Raw genomic sequence first — 20,915 nt, 5'->3', positions numbered from 1 at the left:
AAACAAAAGGCAGCTGCCGGAGAAAGAAATGCTTAGGAGGCGTTTGGAAAGCAAGACTGGGCTTTTGGTCCGAGAGGGAGGGATGCAGCTGGGCAGACAGACGGAGGCCAGAGTCACCTGCTTTGGGACCCCAGGGGGTCCAGGACACACCCTGTGTGCACAGCAGACCTCAGCCCCGCTGACTTGCCACGTCTGCCCTCTCACGGTACAAATGTGTCTGTCACTGCGAACGCCGAGGCTGCCCGTGACATGCAGTCGACGTCTGCTCTCATTCTGCTCTGTACCCCCACCTCCACCAGGACTCGAGCCCCGGAAGCCAACCTCCCACCAAACACGAGGACGCAGTCTCCGCCCAGTTCTCGGCCACTTCGTAGCAAGCACCCCGTCTGCTCCTGTTTCCAGCAGCAGGGTGCTCATCGCTGAGACCTTCCCAGCGTCCCCTTAATGTTCACATTCGCCTCCCTTGCGCCTGTGACGACGTACGTGTACCTCCAAGGCCACACGTTCTCGCTACAGGCCCCCCTTTCCGTCCTGAGACCTCATCGGTCACCTTCAAGGGCCACATTCTCACCCACAGGCATCAGGCTCACGTCACCTTTCTCTCCCTCGCAGCTGCAGACCTGGCCTCTGTCCCTTCCCCAGGGGCATCGCCACGTCCGCACTCTGAGGTATTTGTTCCATCAGCACCCCACTTCCTGCTACCAACATGTTTATTCCTTTCCTGGGCTGTGTCACAAAGGACCACAGACTGAGAGGTTTCAGTGACACACATTTATCTCTCCCGGTCCTGGAGGCTGGAGGCTGAGGTCCAGGTGTCCCAGGGCTGGTCCCCCCTGAGGCCTCTCTCCTGGGCGTGTGGATGGCCGTCTGCTCCCCGTGTCCTCACATGGCCGTCCCTCTGTGTGTGTCTGTGTCCTCATCTCCTCTCCTTATAAGGACACAGCCCTATTGGAGCAGGGCCCACCCTGGTGTCCTCCACTTAACTTGCTCTCTGCAGAGAGACTATTTGCAAGCGAGGTCACCTTCACAGGTAGGGAGGTAAGCTTCTCACATTCTTATGCAGCGGCGGAAATTCAAGTGCTAACAACCACTGGACACACACACACACACACACACACATGCACACGCCAGCCTGGCTAGGGGGAGGCTCTTAGGAGGACGGCGGAGCGAGACCTCTCTCCTCCCGTATGTCTCTTAGGCTTCCAACTTCTGTCACAGGTCCCTTCCACGCTCTCCCAAAAACCCAGTGGCAAGCGGGGGTCACTCTAAATCTCAAGTATCACGCTGTCTTCTGCAACCCCGTGCATGTTTTATCTTACGCTCATCACCGACTCAGAGAGTCAGCTCCCATCCGAGGGACAGCAGACACGAAGCGTTCCGTCAACTCTGGCTGCAACCCTGTCTCTGCCACACCAGCCGCTGCTGGCACCGGGGACCGGCAAGCCAGCTGCCCCAGCCCCACCCCCCGGCCCAGCAACTGCCCCCGGTGGCTGCTGGTGCCTGCTCCTTTCCTACTGAAACCAGCTCCCGCTGCAGCCTCCGGTTCTCATTTAACAATCTAACTTGGAGGGCTGACCTCACGCCTCGCTGACGGCCAACATGGAGGGGAAATGACAAAACGCCAGCCTCTGCATGCCTGGCTGACCACACCACAGGAAAGGAGACAGCGCTCCAAGACTGACGGCTATAAAACGTCAATCTTAAAAACAAGAAAATGCGGCAGCAGGGTGGTTCTGTTTTGTTTTGTTTTTTTTTTCATAGCAAAGACGGCTTTTCTAAGGAAGCTGCCGAAGGCTTGGAGGAAAAATTCTATGCCTCTGACCACGTGAGAAAAAAAACAAACCACTTAATTCTGGAGAAGGAGAATTGCCTCAAATAACATCAAAAGGCAGACGACAAATTGCAAGACGCGGAATAAAGGACGGATTCTTTGTATAGAAAAAAATTCCTGTAAAATAATAGGAAAACATCTAACACTGCCTGCCCCGCCTCCCCCCCAAAAGAATCGACCAAGGAAATAAACAAGGAATTCCGAGACACGGGATAAAATATAGATACACAGGGCGATGTTGAAAGTCACTCATAATTAGAGAACATAAAACTATGGGTTGTCAGTTTTCATCAATCAGATACAGCAGCGGGGTAGCAAGGGGTCCAACCCAGGATGGGTACACCCCACAAAAAATGGAACACACACTTGCTAAATTTTCCACCAAGACTGTATCTTCCTAGGAGACGAGAGGGAGGTGTCTGTCTAACGCAGACGTGTATATTCTCTTTGACCCCGCAACGGACTCCCAACAATGGATGCCCCAGGCCCACTCCCCCAGGGATGCAAAAGACACACGAACGAAAAAATAGCCATAGCCATCCGTGGCAGCCTTGTTTACAATAGGAAAGACCTTTAGTCTGACTGTCATTTTATGCACCGCTTCTTACAGGCGTTATTCAAAAGAAAGCCTGACTGTTCCAGCAAGGACTTGGAGATGGGGCTGAATGTCTAGGGAGTTACGCTGGGTGAAAAAAGAAAGAAAAAAAAACACACACACAAACCATTTCAAAAGTGTTTCACTGTGTATGAGTTCATTTACAGTACATTGTTGAAATGACAAAGTTATACCGTTTCCCCGAAACTAAGACCTAGCCGGACCATCAGCTCTAATGTGTCTTTTGGAGCAAAAATTAATGTAAGACCCGGTATGATATTATATTATATTATATCCGGTATTATTATATTATATTATATTATATTATATTATATTATATTATATTATATATTATATTACATTACGTAAGACCCGGTCTTATAGTAAAATAAGACCGGATCTTATATTAATTTTAATTTTTGCTCCAAAAGACGCATTAGAGCTGATGGTCCGGCTGGGTCTTATTTTCAGGGAAACGCGGTAGAAACAGAGAACAGATTAGAAGTGCGGGGGTGGGGATGTAGCTGGGAAGGAGGTGGGCGGAGCTACAGAATGGCCACCAGCGAGGGGTCCCGGTGGGGACAGAATGGCTGGGTCCCGTGATGAATTCACAAAGCTACACGTGCCACAGAATTGCATACAACTAACCACACAAGTACACGCTGACACGGGAAATCTCAGCCAGAGCAGTGGAGAGCTTTGGTGTCGGTGTCTTGATACAATGCGGTTGGGGCAGTTTTGCAAGGTATCCTCCTGGGGAGAAAATCCGAGTCAAGTATGCACACGGTTTCGACACATTCTAACAACCGCATGCATGTGAATGCCCAATTATCTCAAAGCAGAAACTTTTAAAGAGTCTCAAGGGAAAAACAATGGACAGCAACCAAAGTGTAGGCTCGTGCCACAGAATAGCCTTCTTCTAAAAAATGTGAACAGAAACATAAAGACGTCTTGGCTCCTTGGTCCCGTATCCGGGTGTTTTGAGACTATGCAGGGGTTTTGTGGCTCCTGTTTGAATGGGCTGATGAATCCATGCCCTGGGTCTTTTATGAAATACACAGACAGGGCTGTAGACACAGCCAGTGGACAGGTACAAATGCATCTGTGTGGAGAGAGAGAAAGAGAGAGAGAGAGAGAGAGAGAGAGAGAAGGGGAAAAGAGAGACGGAGACAGAGAGGAAGACAGATAGGCTGATATAGAGAGACAGACATGGAGAGAGAGTGGGAGGGAGAGGGAAAGACAGGGAGGGGGAGAGAAACAGACACAGAGACAGAGAAATAGTTATTTTAAGGAACTGGCTCATTCAACTGTAAGATGGGCAGAGCCAGACAAGCCAAAACCTGCAGGGTGGACCGACAGGCCGGAGGAGATCCAGGAGGAGCTGACGGCACAGCTCAACTACCAGGACCCTCTGGAGGCAGAATTCCCTCTTCCTCCAGGGACCTTTTCATTCTTGAGGCCGTCAACTGATTGGATGCGGCCCACCCACGCTCTAGAAGGCAATCTGCTTTGCTCAGAGTCTACTGATTTAAATGTTAATCTCATCTGAAGACACAAAAATAGAAAAAGAAAAAAGACCTCCACGGTAACGTCTAGACTAGCTTTCGACCGAATACCCAGGTTGGCACATAACATTAACCAGAAGAAATGACACGACGTTCCACGCAACCAAGAGCGCTCACTAGCTGCTGAGGTCCGTCTCTGGGAAGCTGCGTCCCCGTTAAGCTGGTGAAGCCCTTGGTGAGCTGAGTCACTGCTTCCAGTGAGAACTAGGTGAGAAAGAACCTGATTCCCAAGAAAGGTGTTGGACAGAAATCAAAACCAACAGGACTGAAGCCAGACGCCTCTGCATGGCAGCTTCCCAGCTCGGTGAACGTACAGGGAGAAAGGGTGACAGCAGAAGTTCGGGTGACAGGGACGCAGGCAGGGGACGGCCAGCGGGACCAGAGACATGCAGACAAGGCACCGACTTCCCCCGCAACTGAGGGAAAACAAGAGGTCCCCGCACGCGTCACCCTGCGGATGATGCCTCCAACACACAGGGAATGGCCACGTCTCCCCTTCTGTGTGACACACTGGAAGTTCAAGAAGAGAGGGATGGGCTGGGAGAAGCAGGGCCAGGGGCGCTTTCCATCAAGGACCCCTTCACCCCAGCCCACCCCAGGCCAAGGCTTGTCTCCAAATCCCATGTGAACCATGCACTCCTGGGCTCTGTGCTCCCTCCAAACGCCCAGTCTTGGCCCAGGGAGGGCGTCTTGTCCAGGAGCTGACCGAGGGCCAGGCGTTCAGAGGGCACTCGCCCTGGTCAGCTGTCTGGGAAATGCTGCAAGGGGCCCCCAACGCTGCCGCACACATCGGGAAGACCAGACTGTTGAGAGCCCATCACACCCTGGTCCTTCTGGGACAGGCCATCGAAACAGTGGTTTTTCTCTCAGTGTGTTAGCACCCGAGACGTCCTCCCGTGGGTGATGGATAAACAACCTGTGGTCTATCCATCCAGTGGAATATTACTCAGCACTAGACAGAAATGGGCTGTCCAGCCATGAAAACACGTGGCGGACCCGTAAAAGGCATAGGACTGAGTGAACGAAGCCAGTCTGAGAAAGCGACATGCTACGTGATTCCAATGCTGACATGCTGGGAAAGGCAGAACTACGGAGACACTGAAAAGGTGAGGGGTTGCCAGGGGTTAGGAGGGAGGGTGAACAGCTGGAGCTCAGAGGGTTTGCAGGGCAGGGGAAGTACTCTGTGACCCTGTCCTGATGGCTACTTGTCATTACATATCTGTCCAAACCCACAGCGTGTCTAACACCCAGACTGAGCTCCAGTGTAAACGATGGGCTTTGGGTGACGATGCAGAGAACGTGAAACTGTGCTAAAAGACAATCTGTTATTAAAAGAAAAAGGAAAAACAACACGATGCTAAATGTAGGGGTCAGGAAGAGCCAGCACCCATGGACACGGGTGGGCTCAAGACACAGTTAACTGTATGTGTCAACTTGGCCGGACCACAGGCTGCACAGACAGCTGGCGGAGCTTTATTTTCAGGGATGCCGGGAGCGGGGAGTCTGGATGAGATCGGCATTTGAGCCGGTGGAGAGAATAAAGCAGACTGCCCTCCCCCGTGTGGGTGGGCCTCGTCTAATCAGGTGAAGGCCCGCATGGCCCACAGAGGTGGAGGGTGAATTCACTCCCTCTGCTTGAGCTCAGCTGTCCCATGTTCTCCTGCCCTCGGACACCAGTGCTCCTGGTTTTCAGGCCTTCAGACTTGGGCTAAATTACGCCACAGGCTTTCCCAGGTCTGCAGCTTGCATAAACGGCCGGCTGTGGGCGGCTCTCTCAGCCTCCCACAAACAGTGTGACTCAATTCCAATCTATATATACCTTTACCCAGACATAGCTATCTATACCTCCCTCAGTCAGCGTTCTCCAGAGATACAGAACCAGTAGGATGGATGGATGGATGGACCGACAGATGAATGAATGACAGATGACAGATGGGTGGGTGGACGAACGATAAATACTAGATTCTCTGTTTCTCTGGAGAATCCTGAACAACACAGGCTGCTATACCAGGACATCACAGACTGCTCGGCTCAAACAACAGACATTTACTTATCCCAGGTCTGGAGGCTGCAAGTCCAAGATGAAGGTGCCAGCATAGCAGTTTCCTGGTGACAACTCCTTCCTGGCTTGCAGACACCTTCTCCCTGCGCCCCCACATGGTGGAGAGAGAGGGCTCTGGTCCCTTCCTCCCCTTATGAGGACACTGATTCCATCATGGGGGCCCCACCCACAGGACCTCATCTCCCCATTACCCCCTCCCACAGCCCCCATCTCCTCACCGCACCCCCTGGGGTTAGGGTGCTTCAGCCTGTGACTTCTGGGGGATGCAAACATTCACTCCACAGCAGGTTCATACCACCGGGTCCCCAGGTGGCCACGCAGGGAGGTGAGAGGTGAAGGAGAAAGGGCAGATCTGGCAGGGTACCCACCAATAGTCCACATACACTTTCCTCTGTGTGCACCGCACCTCACCCTGCCCGCCATGACCTCGAGTGGGCACCTACATGGCCTGCCCACTGGGGTGGTCAGGAAAGCAGGCCAAAGCCAGGGAGGGCCAGCCCCTCCAAGAGGACGTCCCTCACGCCTGACACCCGCCACACAGCTCGTTGCTAGCTCAGCTGCCTGCACCCTACGCCCTATCCGTCATCCAGGCCGGGCTCCTTCCCAATGCTGCACTGCTGTTTGTTCACGAGTAGGTCTGACTGCAAACCGAGGACCGACCCGCGTGGCACAACATGCAAGAATCCCAATGCCAGCAGAGGCCGAGATGCCCCTAGTCAGTGCATTCCAACAGCTGGCCGTCCCAGGTGTCCCCTGCCCCATGGAAGCCCCCTCCGTGCCCTGCCTGGAGAACCCCATCTGAGCTTCACGGCCCAGCAGGAACGGGCATCTCCTCCCGGGACCCCCAGGCAGGCGTCATCTGCTCCACCCGTGTCCTGCCAGCCTTGTCTTAGCGTCCGCTGCAGGCTGCTGGCCTCGGGGTCTCCTGATCTGGCCCCAGAGGCACTGCCGCATCTCCATGGCCAAGTGCATGTGGAAAGGTGGGAGCCACACCAGCCCAGGACATGGGGGACCCGGCACTGAGTGTAGGGGATGCCCCCCCCAACTCTCCTGGGCAAGAAGCTTGAAGTGTCCCGTCCTCAATGTGCCCTGTGACATGAGCAGGCTGGAATGTAGAAATCTCAAGCTCCCTTCAGAATTTTACAGAGAGGGCAAAACTCTGACTCCACGACACGTCAGCCAGCGACAGCAATCCTTTAAGGGAAGACCATCAGCTCCTTAAATTTCACGTAGGGACAACGAAAAGTGTGCAATGTATTTTCAGTTTAACCTTACAGTGTAGAATGCAGGGAAGAATGGACAGAGACATGGATGGATGGATGGATGGATGGATGGATGGATGGATGGATGGATGGATATACAGATAGAATAAGAGAGACAACCATCAAATAGATAAACAGATAATAGCTAGATATACAGATAGACAACCATCAAAACGTTCTCTGTATCTATACGTTTGTTTTTGTTGGGAGAGGGGCTGGGGGTAAATGAAAAAAGTGAGATGATTAAGAACTACAATTGGCAGTTACAAAACAGTCACAGGATGTAAAGCACAGCACAGGGAATAGAGTCAATAACATTGTAGTAACTACGTATGGTGCTGGGTGGGGACGAGACTTAGCAGTTTGTAAGTTATATAAACGTAACCACTGTGCTGCACACCTGAAACTAACGTAACATTGCATGTCACCTGTATCTGAAAAATGGGAAAAATGATTAAAGATACGACACAAATATATGGTGATGGAAGGAGAACTGACTCTGGGGGGTGAACACACAGTGGGATTTATAGATGATGTAATACAGAACTGTACACCTGAAATCTATCGTAACTTTACTAACAATTGTCACCCCAATAAATTAAAAAAAAGAAAAAAGATACGACAGATGAGATACAGATGATGACACACAGGTAGATGACAGATAAATATGTGACAGATGATATAATACATAGATAATAAATAGATGAGGGGTGGATAGAACACTAAATAGAACACAGAACCAGGATACGTGTCATATACACATAGATAGAATCCATTCCATGCAGACATGGAGTCACAACAAAGCTTTATACGTGAGCACCCAGTCAGTTATCCACCGACGTCAATTCTCGGTTAAAACGCAGGCCCGGGGACGAGAGCAGGGGTGCCCCCAAAACCCCACGAGCTCTGGTCCTTGTAACCCTCCCTACCCTCACTACCCCGGAAGCCCAGCCACAAGCAAACTCACAAAGCACCACCTGCAGGAACCCCAAACGTCTGAGAGAAGACGCGTCAGCTGGACCAACGGCCGTGCAACCAAAATTCCCGGGAAAACCACCCTTTCAAATGCACAATCGGGGATCCAGACAGAGGATTCAGGAAGACGGAACCCCTAAAACTGAGGGATGCCAGGTGGCAAGGAGAGCCCAGGGATTCAGTTAATCTTATGTCATTGGAATAAAAATAAGCAGGAGCTTATTACATCCATAAAACTCCAGCCCACCCACCTTCTTACATTCAGCGCCGAAGGTGGATGGCCTGGAGTTTTATGCAACCCATCAGATAAGGGTGCTGACGCTTAGAAGTGATTCTGACATTTCTAAATGGATGGAAAAAATCAAGAAGGTCGTATCGTATGACACAGAAATTCACACACGACGGACGCTGGACGCCCGTGCATTTTAGTGGCCCCTGGACTGCACAGTCCACGAAGCCAGAACCAGTTACTGTCTCGCGGATGAAGGGGCAACCATACGTCTCCGTATGTCTCGTCTGGAGATAAAATGACAGCAACTGGGATCAATTAAGCACCTTTCCCTGCCAGCACCACAATTGTAAAAGGCCCCCCTAAATAACACCCAGAGGGAAGCACTCAGTGAAAGAAGCTGGAAATACGCAAAATGCTGTTACCATTGGGAGAAGGTCCAGTGAGAGTTGAGTCTTTGTTAAAAGGCGCAAATCAGTTTTTGTATTTTCAATGAAGCACAGCTCTGGTGGGAGGGGCCCCCACAATATCCAGGGCCAGGAACCTCGGAGAAGACCCCCCAGATCACAATCAGAACACCAAAGGGGGAAGGAAATGCACGTGTGGAATTCGTCCACGTATGACGGAAGGGCAAGCAGAGAAGGCTGGGATGCGAGGAACAGCCTGCTCCAGGCCTCCCCACCCCCAGCCCTGCTTCCTTCTGCACGACAGTCAGGGCCAAACCACCACCACACTTACAAACCGCAGGGCCACCGAAATATCCCGGGCGTCCTGCCCTTTGCGGTGCCATTTGTGCCCCTTTGCGAAAAACACACATTTAAAACCTTGCTCAAGCACTCTCTCCAGCTACTCTTCTCATCCTCTGGAGCCCGCTAGGAAAACAGTTACAAAGAACAAAAAGGCACTTCTGCAGAGAAGAAAAAAACAACCAAGCAGAGCTCAGAATGACGGCACTTCCTGCAAGTTCTAAGCATTTAAACACACACACACTCAAGGTTGAGGAAGCAGACAGCTGTGCAGACCCAGAGGGAACCCTGTACCGGTGAGCGACGGTGTTTGTAAGAAATTCCCAATGACAGCAGTGACACCACCTCTGCCACAGTTATGTGCCCTGTACACACACAGAGCTGCTTTAACATGGAGACGGACCTGCCCTCCCAGAGGACAGCCTGGCACGTCTGACACCTCAAACCTGTGGATGCTGAAGCAGGACAAAGTCACCTCAGGACGGGGCCTTAGCAAACTGGTGTCCCAAAGAGCTGTTTGCAAAGACAACAAGAAAGCAGGTGTCGTGACTACAGGATTGATGACTCTGGGCTGAAAATTAAAAACACTGTTTAGCATCAGCGTCCCTGTGTCACGTTATCTGCACCAATAGCAATGCCTTCCTTCTGTGATGTCACTGTCCCCTCCCTTTGTCATAAACACCCCTGGCCTTTGTGTCCCCATCGGAACAGTCTGGGCTTCTGCCTGAGTCAGTGTGTTTCGAATAGCTATTCTCATGGATCTCAGATAAACGCTGGCTGCCTGTCATTTCGAAAGGTGTTTTTAAGTGAACATGTTTCACTTAATGAAAACGGAGACCACCAGGGAGTTGCGGGGGTGTCAGGACTGACAATCAGCCCATTGGAATTCAAAATGTTTGGGTACAAAAATTAAAAACTTTAATTACCCCCCCAACCCACCCACCACCACCCAGGAAAAATCAACCAGGAATACTCAGAAAAAAGGCAGGTCTGAGGCTGGCCCTGTGTGTCTGTCTTTCTCTGGGGAACCCTGTTTTCTTAAAAAAGGAGAGGAAAAGGGAGAGAGGATGGAGAAAAGCCAGACGCCCTTGTGAAGGGTGCCCGCTCCCCACTCAGAAAGGCCCATGTCTATACACCATTCACTTCGTAACTACACCCAACTCCTAGTGTCCTGGAAAAGTCTCTTAAACAATAAAAACAAAACACCTCCCGCGTGGTGGGCCAATTCACTCCAAGTGCTAGCGTTATGGACCCACGTCTGACAGATAAATCAAGAACTCATTTATTTCTCGGGTTGACTGAAAGACAAACTATAAAGCGTGAAGAAAAAACACATGACCCAGGAGGAGGGCTGGCCACACACGGGATTAAGAAAAAGGAAGAGACAGACGGCTGGCTCCAGTGACACCCTTTTTTCACCGTGAGTGACGGAAAGTCAGGGAGGTCAAGGAATGTAGACAGGACTGTAGACAGAATGTTTGTGCTGCTACAAAAGTCCAGGAAACTGGGACCTGTCTCCCTGGGTCTGTTTGTCCAATCTGGGAGCAGAGAGGGGACGAGTCTCAAAGCTGGTGCCACTTGTACCCACCTGGCCACCCTTTCCTGGGAACAGTCAGAGCTGAGGTTCTTAAAGTAGTCACGGAATCCCCTTCCTTCGAGGAGAAAGATGGACTAAGCTGCTTTGTTCCACACGTGACTTCCTAAAAACATACACGGCCGGTGACACACAGATCAAACTCTGTGTAGCTCAAAGCCCCAAAAAGTCACCAGCCATTAACATAGAGTGATTCCCGGCTTAACCCTCCATGATTCAATGATACATTGGGAGTTGGGCACGTTAGTGCCCCATAGCTGAGACCAGCCGTGTCTAAACCACACCTACCGTCTGAACAGGCACACAGGATCAAAGACGGGGGGCTGTACCTCTGAAAGAAAGGCAGAGGCTTTAAAAAAAAATAAAAAATAAAACCTGGTGAGGGAAGGAAACTGCCTTGCCGTGTCCCCAAACAGCCAAAGCCACCCACAAGGACCCCCGTGCAGTAAAATTATCCGTGGGGATATTTTAAAATCGATTGTGCCCGTGGTGTTGAGCTGAAAAGGAAACTCAAGAAGCGCTGCCATCACCAAATCTCAATCAGGCCGGCGGTGGTGGGCACGGTGGGGCTCCTTGTGCTGAAAGCAGGCCTTCCAACAAGGGGTCTTGCGCTCACCCCCAAACAAAGTGATTCTGGGGAAACTGGACCCATTAAGGACAGACACCAAAGGAATAGGCTCAGGCCCCCACCCCCACCCCAGCTAAATGGCTCAGAAGAAGGGCGCCCACCGCCTGGACTCTGGCGAGGGGAGGGACGAGACTTCACACCGCTGAAAACAGAAGACGCTAACACCTCTTTTTCTGGTTTTTAATAAGTGTTTGCATGGCGGGCTCCTTCTGAACATCTTTCCCAGACTGTAACAGTTGTCCTTCTTAAAAGCAGGGCTTTTAGGCTCAAGGACGTCTCACAAGCTTCCCAGAGACAAGGGTGCCACTTAGAGTAAAATGTAAACACGTCTTCCTTCCCCACACACCCCACTGGGGCCCCCCCATCCCCACCCTCCCCGGTGTGCTGGGGGAAGGGCGGCAGGGAGCGAGGACGGGACACAAGTGTGCCCCTAAGTAGCCACTTTTCCCGGAGTGACCGCAGACCCTCGGCGGACACCGTGAAGGGCGCGCGAGTGGAATTAATGACTCGGGAAGCGCCCCGTGCCTCCCTCTCCACCCCCGCTGGGGACTTGGCACCTGTGATCCACAGGTAGGCGCTGAAGGCGGCCATGGGGACCTGTCACAGGTCATTCACTTCCCTTTTGCAGGGACACAGTGGACTCCCAGGGGGACGCCCTCTGGCCTCCTGCGGGCTCCCCACTTCCCCCCAAAGCCCCATCTGTGTGTCACTGCGCCACCACCCACGGGGGTGGGGGGTGGGAGGGGCGGTCTGCACAGCCATGCGCGACCCCCAGCGCCGTGGCCCAGGGCGCGCGCTACAGGAAGGCGCCGTCTCGGAGGCCGAACAAGCCGGCGTGGACGGCGTCCCCCAGCGGGAAGACCTGCTCGTGGTCCAGGCCCCACTCGCCCTCGTCCTCGTCCTCGGGCTCGGCCTCCGCCCCACCACGCGCGTTCTCGTACAGGAAGACCTGCTCGTCCACGTGCGCGGGGGCCAGGCGGTTGCGCTTGGCGCTGACCACGTTGGCGGAGGAGCCGAAGAGGCGCTCGGCGCAGACGCGCGTGGCCGCCACGCACCAGTACTTGCGCAGCAGCTGCGGCAGCACGGGAAACAGCGCCAGGCGGTCGGACCACCACTTGAGGGGGTCCTCGTGGAGCCCCAGGACCTTCTGCGACTTGAAGTTGCTCAGTTCCTCCAGCACCTGCGCCTGCCACTCCTCCTGGTCCTCCACGCCCCCCGTGGGGCAGAAGATCTCGGCCAGCATCTCGTTGATGACGCTGGCGGGCGCGGGCGGCGTGGACGCCACCACCAGCTTCTTCACCGGGGGCTCCTCGGGCAGCGCGTAGAGCTTCTCGTCGGGCGGCCGGTAGGTGCCGTCCTTGATCTTGTCCAGGAGACCCTTGGCCTCCTGCACCACCCGGTTCTCCACCTGCTGCCTCTCGAAGGCCGACAAGAAGGGCAGCCTCTTGTAGCGCGGGTCCAGGAAGGTGGCCACGTTGAGAAACATGTCCACCTCGGGCGCCTGCTGGTAGGTCTTGGCGAGCTCCTTGGCGATCACCTCTTTGGCCATGCTGATCTCCTTGGAGTCTGTCTCCTTGATGTTGAGCGTGCTGTTGAGAAGCATGTGCAGCAGAGGTTTCACCATGCTGATGGTGGGGTGCTTGGAGGCCGACAGCATGTCGGCCACTTGCTTGAAGGGCTGCAGCAGCTCCACCAGCCCCTCCACGGTGGCCCACTCGGCCGCCTCCAGCATGAGGTGGTGATTGTTGCTGTCCTCCACCAGCACGCCGGCAATGACAAACTGCTGCTCCTTGAGTCGCTGCAGCATGGCCAGCGTGCTTCCCCACCAGGACACGCGGTCGCTGACCAGCATGCAATGGCCCACGTGTTCCTGCTTCTGCTTCTCGTACAGCATGTACATGGCCACCGCGGACTGCTGGAAGTAGTCCACCAGCTTGCGGCAGCGTGCCAGGAGCCCGCCCAGCTTGGGCAGCTGGAAGGCCTGCCGGATGCCGGCGTTGAAAGAGTGGCCCAAGCACGGCATGTGCACCGAGATGTCCAGCAGGGAACAGGCCTTCACGATGTCCCTGCCGCAGTCCGTCGTGGCCCCCGACACCTTGGCGTTCACGCCCCACTCGATGAAGGCCTCGTACAGCACTCGGGTGATGGTCTCGGCCGCGTTCTCTTCGGGCACCTCGAACGTCTTCAGGCACCGCGAGGTCACAGTGAGGGAGCCGGGGGACCCGCCGCCCAGGAAGTGGGCGGCCAGCGTGACGTAGGTCCTGTTCTGGTTCTCGCTCCTCCACAGGTCGGTGGAGATGCCACACCAGGCCGCGTCGGCGAGCTCCTTCAGCACCGCCTCGCGGACAGCCCCGTACTTCTCCGGGATGGCCTTGGTGCACAGGTACTTCCTGCTGGGCAGCTCGTAGCGGGGCTCGGCCGTCTTCAGCAGGACCCGGAAGGTGGGCTCGTCCACGATGGAGGCGGGGTACAGCCCGTCGCAGATGAGGCCGAGTACAGCGGCCGTCAGCTCCTGCTGCCTCTTACTGTCGTGGCTGTGGGTGGCCTTGGCGGCCAGCGGGTCCTGGGCAGCGGGCTGCGAGGCCTCAGGCTTCAGCTTGGAGAAGGCCGAGGCGAAGGCCTCCCGCATCTGCTCGGTGTTGCTTTTGATGAACTCACAGAACTCGTCGGGGTGGTTCTTCTCCAGGTGGTAGGAGAGGTTGGACGTGTTCCCGGAGTAGGCGATCTGAGCCATGCAAATACGGCAGTAGATTTTCTTCCACTGCAGGATACAGCCCTCGGCGTTGGTGTCAAAGCCAAAATACTTCCACACTTTGCTCTTGGCACGGGGGTGGGCCACCAGCTTGAGGTCCGTCGGGGAGCCGTCCAGGCCTTTGGCCTCCATCACGGTGTCTGCGCCGGGGCCGGCCGGCAGCGTGCCACTCAATCGTGACCACCTGCTGAGAAGCAGTGAGACAAACAGCATGAGAAGGGACCCAGGCAGGCAGACAGCGAAGAGTGGACGGGCGGCGCCAGCAGCTGGGCTTTGACACACAAGGCAGAGGGACCCCACAGGCAGCCTTTCCTGGCCTCCGTGGCTTTGGCAAAGTGGAAGGGAGCATCGGACACATGGGCACGTGCTTCCGTCCAGGTCAGTCCTACACACGGGGCGACTCCACACGTCTGAGGACACGTGTTTCTTTGACTGTCTTTGTGCTGCTCACAGCTCTCCCCTCACCTCAGTGGCTGACCATCCTAGGAGAGCCACCCACCCAGCAGCAGCACCAGGCGGGCCATCTCTGGGGACACTGCATTGACAAGCACCCTGCCAGCCCAAGACCCACCACGACCTGACACCTCGTCACAAGCAACATCACTCGCCACCTGAGGTTCCTCAAACGCATCAACGCAGCAAAAACGAGATCGTAACGTGGCCCACCCAAGCGGCCTTCGAGTTAGCTTAAGAGGCACTAAAGCATTTTTTTAGTCGAATGTCACGTTTGAAAATGATGCCGTTTGGAACGTCCTCTATGGTGAGCACAGGCCCATCCGTGATCTGTAAGCATATTGGGGTAACATGGATTTCCCGATTCTGGAACATCTTGAGGTGTCCCCGTGGACAGTCACGCCTGAGTGCAGAAAGCCACATTTCCTGTGCATAGATACAAGGCACCACCCCCTCTGAGCCAGGTTTTCACGACCCGGGAGCCAGCTCCCTGCGTTGCCTGTCGCTGACGGCCCCACACGCCGTCCCTCTGACTCACCCATCAGGGCTGGGGCGACCAAATGGGCAGCTGGGTTTTTTTGAAAGGTGTCTATTATGTGTGCAAGCTTTCGAACAGCAGTACACATCACTCAGGGGGTTAGATAAGAAATTGTACCCACCAGGCATTTCCTGAGTGTTGGGAATCTGTGCAGAGCCCAATCTTGATAGCAATTATAGTGGAATGCACAGTGTCCCCCCAAAAACGTGTCCTCCTAGAACCCAGAAGCTTGGCGTTATTTGTAAAGAGTCTGTGCAGATGGGACCGAGTGAGGGGTCTGAGGTGAGGTCATCCTGGATCAGGGGGCCCTGAACCCAATGACAGTGTCCTCATCAGAGACAGAAGAGGAGGGACACAGACACAGAGGAGACGCCACGTGGAGATGGAGGCAGAGATGGGAGGGAGGCGGCCACCAGCCCGGGGACGCCTGGAGCCCCCAGGAGCTGGAAGGGGCAGGAGGGACCGTCCCCTGGGGCCTCCGGAGGAAACATGGCCCTGGGACAGCTGACCTCAGACTCCTGGTCTCCAGACAAGGATGCGTTTCCATTGTTTTAACCCTGCATTGTGGTCATTGCCGTGGCAGCCCCGGGACACTGACACCTGCTTTCTTTTCAGCATCAGGATCATGGATTAAGGATTTCCCAGAGTCGCCTGTCACCAGGCCCTTCTTACAGGGCAGTCCCAGCATCTCAGGGGGACTGTCCCCAAGACCCGCTCAAGGTCCCTTTCTCATGGCTGTAAGAGCTCCTGGGCTTTCTCCGTGCACTTGGACCAAGAAAACAAATCACCAGAGACAGAACGAACAGCCGACTGGGGAACTACCTCCCCCGTCCCCGCCATGCACCTTGTCATTCAGGAGAGCCAACACCCAAACACACAGGCCACTGTCCCCCACCCCGAGATTTTGTGTGTTTTTTCATTTTGGAGAAGAGAGATGTTTTGTCTGTGAAAACATGAGGTTCCTGGCAGTAACATGAGAACACCTTGTTATTGTTATTTTAGATACAGTTTTAAGTATTTTCAAAATAGTTTTCAATGTCTGTGTGAGTTTCCAATTAGAGCAAATATGGATAGGGAAATGCCCCATCAAGAAAAGCTCATGGCGGGGGGGGGTGGGGTCCTCATTTTTAAGAGTCAAGACACCCTGAGATTACGAAGTTTGAAAATGATTTCACCTTCCTGTAGCCACTGGTCACACCTGCTCACAGGTGCACAAAACTAACAAGAATTCACTTTCTCCTTATGAGTTTTTAAAAACCCTATCATTTGAAAACTAGGATCCCTCCTGAAATAGCTGACATATTTTGGGCTGGATATTCACTGTCCAGTGCGGCATTTACAGTTCACTTTCCTATTTACAAAAGAATTCAGGAAAATCCCTTGCACTCCAAGAACGGGACTCTCAAAACACACTCGTCAACTCCCTCGCCTTTTCACAACTCACGCATGCATCAGAGAAATTTAAGTGGTAATACACAATACCTCTGTTCACCGTGGCAGGTAGAGGCTTCCGTGGCATAATTTTCAGCCGTTTTTAGGCCAATGCCTGAGTTTCGATGTCACGTTGGGGTATTCGGTGCACCAATTAAACCACGTATTTTAAAATGTTGACCAAAAGACCCGCCTCTGTGGGGGCCACCTGGATACAGTCTTAGGAACGCAAAGGTTTTAGAAACTGGACTCTCTCATCAGAACTCTTAATTTGCTTGTCCACCGTCTTTACCAAGGCAGAACACATTTCAAGAAAAGCTGCCATTCTGGGGTGAGGTGCATTGAGTACCTTCTTCCTCCCCTTCCTTCACACAGGCTCAGTGGAATCACGCTGATGCCTGCCACACGTGGCCCGCTTTATGAAGCAGCTAGGAGCAGACTCAGTTTCCCCCATGAGAACAAACTTAAGCTACTGCCAATCTGCCATGGGTGACCGGACGTCTCTGTCCAAAGTTCAAGGGTGAAGTCCACAGAGGAGCCAATCGGAGACAGGTTAAAAGGCAGAAGACCGGTGCCACCTGGGACGCCGGCCACCAGCAGACAAATGGGAAAGACACTCTTCGTCCAGTATCTAAAATTACGTCTGACCCAACAGACAGGTCCTGGCCGGCTCGGGGGAAGCCGACTGACTAGTGACATTCACCGTCATAGAAAATGACCCTCTCTGGAGTACACGTAACAACGATTCCGTTGCCAGACCCTGGACTTGTCTTTTTTTTTTTTTTAATCAACAAGCAGAAAGGCCACACAAGCTCTCAGTGTTAATAAACACGGAGATGGGCTGGGCTCCCAGGCAGGTGAGCAGAACCTGTCTGAAAACGGACACAAAACCCAAGGTTTCCCCCAAGTTTACATGTTCTTCACTGTTTACAAAAGATTGTGTGGGGACTGATAAGAAGGGGGTGGGGGAGGGGAGAGGGGAGGAGGGAGGGGAGGGAGAGGGGAGGGAAGGAGGGAGAGGGGAGGGAAGGAGGGAGAGGGGAGGGAAGGGAGGGCAGGGGGTGGACAACTTGCATAAAGGGGGTCCAATACATGGAAACGGATGGAAACTATTCTTTGGGTGGTGAGCATGCCACGGAGTAGACAGACATTGAATTATAATGTTGTACTCCTGAAATTTAATGTCACTAACCCATGTCACCTCAACGGACTAAAAACGGTTTTGCATAAACGGCACGTGCTCGCCTCCCAAGCCCCAGGTACAGGCTGGGTCGTACCCCACTCTCTCTCCCGTTCTAATCGCTGCCACTGTGTTGGAAACCACCAGCATTCAGTTTAGCACAAAACTGAAAGCTTAGCTCCCATCAAACTTAAGGACTTCTCTGCCTGGGTGGAGATTTGGAAGGTGGAGCTCCCTCAAAAATACCAACTTCCGCTCAGGGCTGCAGTGTGACCCAGGAACGCCCCTTCCCGGGAATAATAGAGGAATTCGGAAGTATTTTCACAACAATAGATGCGATTGGCCTTCGCTGTCATTTCACCCCAGGCTCTCCGCGGCGTTTCCCGGGGGCTACAGTGTGAAATATGCGGCTGTGTCCTCAGGCCGGACAGTAACCAGATTTGCTACAAGGTAACCCAGTGCGCTTCCCACCGCATACTTTGTTTTCAGAAATACTGATTTTTTTCTTCCCCTACTAGTCAAATGCGCCTATGTCCCCATATGCTTGCGTGATGACTCCCTGCCAACCAGCACGGAAAGCGAAGCTCACAGGTTCTGGGTTTTCCTCCTAAAGCTGCAATTACGGATCGATTCTGCGCACGTGCACCCACAGGCAGGGTCGGGGTTCCCCCGCCTGTTTCGCAGCGTGAACGCGTCCTCATCCCGGGAAGTTGGAGAGGGGTGACTCGCTGGGTCTCTAACGGGAAACAAAGTTGCCACTGAACGGAAGTGGCCTCCCTCCCCGACCTCCCTGGCGCCCCCAAGGCCGCAGAAGCCACCCCCAGGCCCCGCGCGCGCTAGGCCCGTGTACCCGACCCAGGCGGGGACCCAGGCCCCGGGGCTCGGTCACAACCCCACCCCCGGCGCCAGAAGAGCAGCCTGAGAGCTGGGCCCCAGGGATCCCGGGCACCAGCCAGTGGTAGGGGCTTCCCGGGGCGAGACCCGGGCCCAGGGCAGGCGGGCGCCCGGTGCTGGGGGAGGGGGGGTGCACGACCCCCACTTGCGCACCCAGATCGGCCCCCTCTCCCCGGAGCGCCCTGGAGTCAAGGTCACGCGGGCCCAGCGCGCCCCGAACCGCCGCCCCACGCCTCGGAGGGGGGGCCCCCAACCGCCCCACCCGCCCCGTACCCCGTGTCCCCAGCGCTGACCTGGCTCCACGAAGCCCCCGAGGCACCGTCTCAGCAGCTGCGCCACGATCACTGCCGCGCCCGCCGCGTACACGCGCAGGGCCGCCCGCGCCGCAGACAAAAGCGACATGGCTGCCCCGCCGCCACCGCTTCCGCGCCTGCCAGGGACTTGCGGCGCCGGACGGAGGCAAGGGCGGCGGAAACGCGCCTCGGCCCCGCCCCACCCGCCCCTGCCCGGGACCCGCCCCTGCCCGGGACCCGCCCCCACCTGCCCCTGCCCGGGCCCCGCCCCCACCTGCCCCTGCCCGGGCCCCGCCCCTGCCTGCCCCTGCCCGGCCCTGCTCCTGACTCGCCTGGACCGGACCCGGGTTACTGCCCCCACCCCGCCCCGCCCTGCCTGGACTGAACCCGGGTTACCACCCTCCCCACCCCCCAACCCCTCCCTGCCTGGACCTGACCTGACCCCGGCACTACTCCCACCCCAATCCCCCAGGGTATGGACACCCCCACCCCCCTGACACGCCCCCTACCACTGGACCCCGCCCCTGACCACGATACTGTCCCCACCCACCCGCACGACCTCGGTCCTCCAACCCCACAGGCCACGGACCACCACCCCCACCCCACGGGGACGCGCCCCATAGCACCGGACTCCATCCCCGACCCCCACACCCTGTAACGGGCCCCTGCCCAGACTCGCCGCCTACCACCGACCCCCACCCAGGACCATGGGACCCACGCTCTTACCCCACCCGCTCCCGAGCCCCCCCTACCACGGGACCACTCCTTGGCTAGGAACACGCTCTATCAGGGGACCCCCACCCAGACCCTGGCCTGGACGACAGAAACTCGTCGGGATCTGAAGGACTGCTCAGGGACCACAGACCACCCCCTGCCCAGGCCATGGACCCTCACCCAGCTCCTCACCGAGGCCGCAGGGACCCTTGCCAGGACTGGAAAATCCCCACCAGGACCCTTATGGACCCCCCCACCCAGACTCTCATGGGGACACCTACAGGCCCCTGCTATAGATTACAGCTATGACCCTCCCACACACGCATCTCCCCACACTTTTGTCCAAAACCCCCACCCAGACCCCTGCTGGAACCTCAGTCCAGACTCCCAATCAAGCCCCACACAGACCCCCAACCCAAAACACCACCCGGAGATCTACCAGACCCCTTGTGGTCCCCAAACCGGGCACTGCAGACCCCACAAGCACCTCAATACCTGCTGGGACCTTGGACCACCCCCCCAGTTTTAACATCCACTGGACTCCAGACCAGCATCCCTCACCCACACCAGCAGGGAGCCTCCAAACCCTGCCAAGGTCCAGGACCGCTGCCCCTGCTAGAACCCAGGACCCCACACTCTTTCACACACCCCCAGAACCCTAACCCCCACCCCCATGAAAAAGAAACCCACCAAGCTGCCTGCAGAGGAAACTAGCTCAGCACTAGGGGCGCCCCCAGGGTGCTGGCAGCGCTCTTCCGCTGAGGCCACCTGGAGTGGGCCCCAGCGCCCATGTAAGACCATACGCTACAGACGTGCTGGTCGCACCTGAGGCTGGCTTCCTGGCATGCAGGGTGCTATGCAGGGTCTCTAGTCCCGCACCCCGCACAAGAACGCTGGATATGGCTAGGCCAAAAAGGCACACCCACGGAGCCATAGATAGGGGAGCCATACCACTATAGTCCCGCTGGCGGCTGGGTTGGAGACACAGGAGGCAGGAGCCACACAATCCGTAACCCGCCGTCCATTTGTCTCTGCCAACCAACCTCACTTGCTAACTGCAACCCGCCGTGGTAACTGCAGTCCGCGCTTGCTAGTTTAGCCACGGCAGTTTATGTGGCCAATGGCTAACTGGTTACAGCTGACGGCCATCTAGCCACAGCTGATGGCCATGCA

General features: G+C 55.2%; 2 protein-coding genes across 3 annotated transcripts in view; both read right to left on the bottom strand.

Moving 5' to 3' along the window:
• DHRSX (dehydrogenase/reductase X-linked) overlaps positions 1 to 19,162 on the bottom strand; it is a 95,793-nt gene extending 76,631 nt beyond the window's left edge. The window contains exon 1 of the mRNA XM_074324076.1: positions 19,029 to 19,162. Coding sequence (XP_074180177.1) covers positions 19,029 to 19,137 — 109 coding nt within the window. The 5' untranslated portion in view covers positions 19,138 to 19,162. The remainder of the gene's footprint in view (positions 1 to 19,028) is intronic.
• On the bottom strand, positions 11,654 to 19,162 carry ZBED1 (zinc finger BED-type containing 1). Of its 2 annotated transcripts, none has more exons than XM_074324325.1 (2): positions 19,029 to 19,162; positions 11,654 to 14,426 (listed from the first exon to the last, which is right to left on the bottom strand). In XM_074324325.1, the coding sequence occupies exon 2, from the start codon at positions 14,369 to 14,371 to the stop codon at positions 12,284 to 12,286; it is 2,088 nt and encodes a 695-aa protein (XP_074180426.1). In that variant the 5' UTR covers positions 14,372 to 14,426; positions 19,029 to 19,162; the 3' UTR covers positions 11,654 to 12,283. The 2 variants fall into 2 exon arrangements, with proteins under 2 accessions (XP_074180426.1, XP_074180427.1); XM_074324326.1 differs by having other exon boundaries at positions 11,654 to 14,423; positions 19,029 to 19,160.
• Positions 19,163 to 20,915: the final 1,753 nt, after the last annotated feature.

The sequence above is a fragment of the Rhinolophus sinicus genome, chromosome X (genome assembly GCF_036562045.2).
Source record: "Rhinolophus sinicus isolate RSC01 chromosome X, ASM3656204v1, whole genome shotgun sequence".
Lineage (NCBI taxonomy): Eukaryota > Metazoa > Chordata > Mammalia > Chiroptera > Rhinolophidae > Rhinolophus > Rhinolophus sinicus.
Note: the sequence above shows the minus strand (reverse complement) of the source record. Positions and strands in the feature narration are given on the sequence as shown.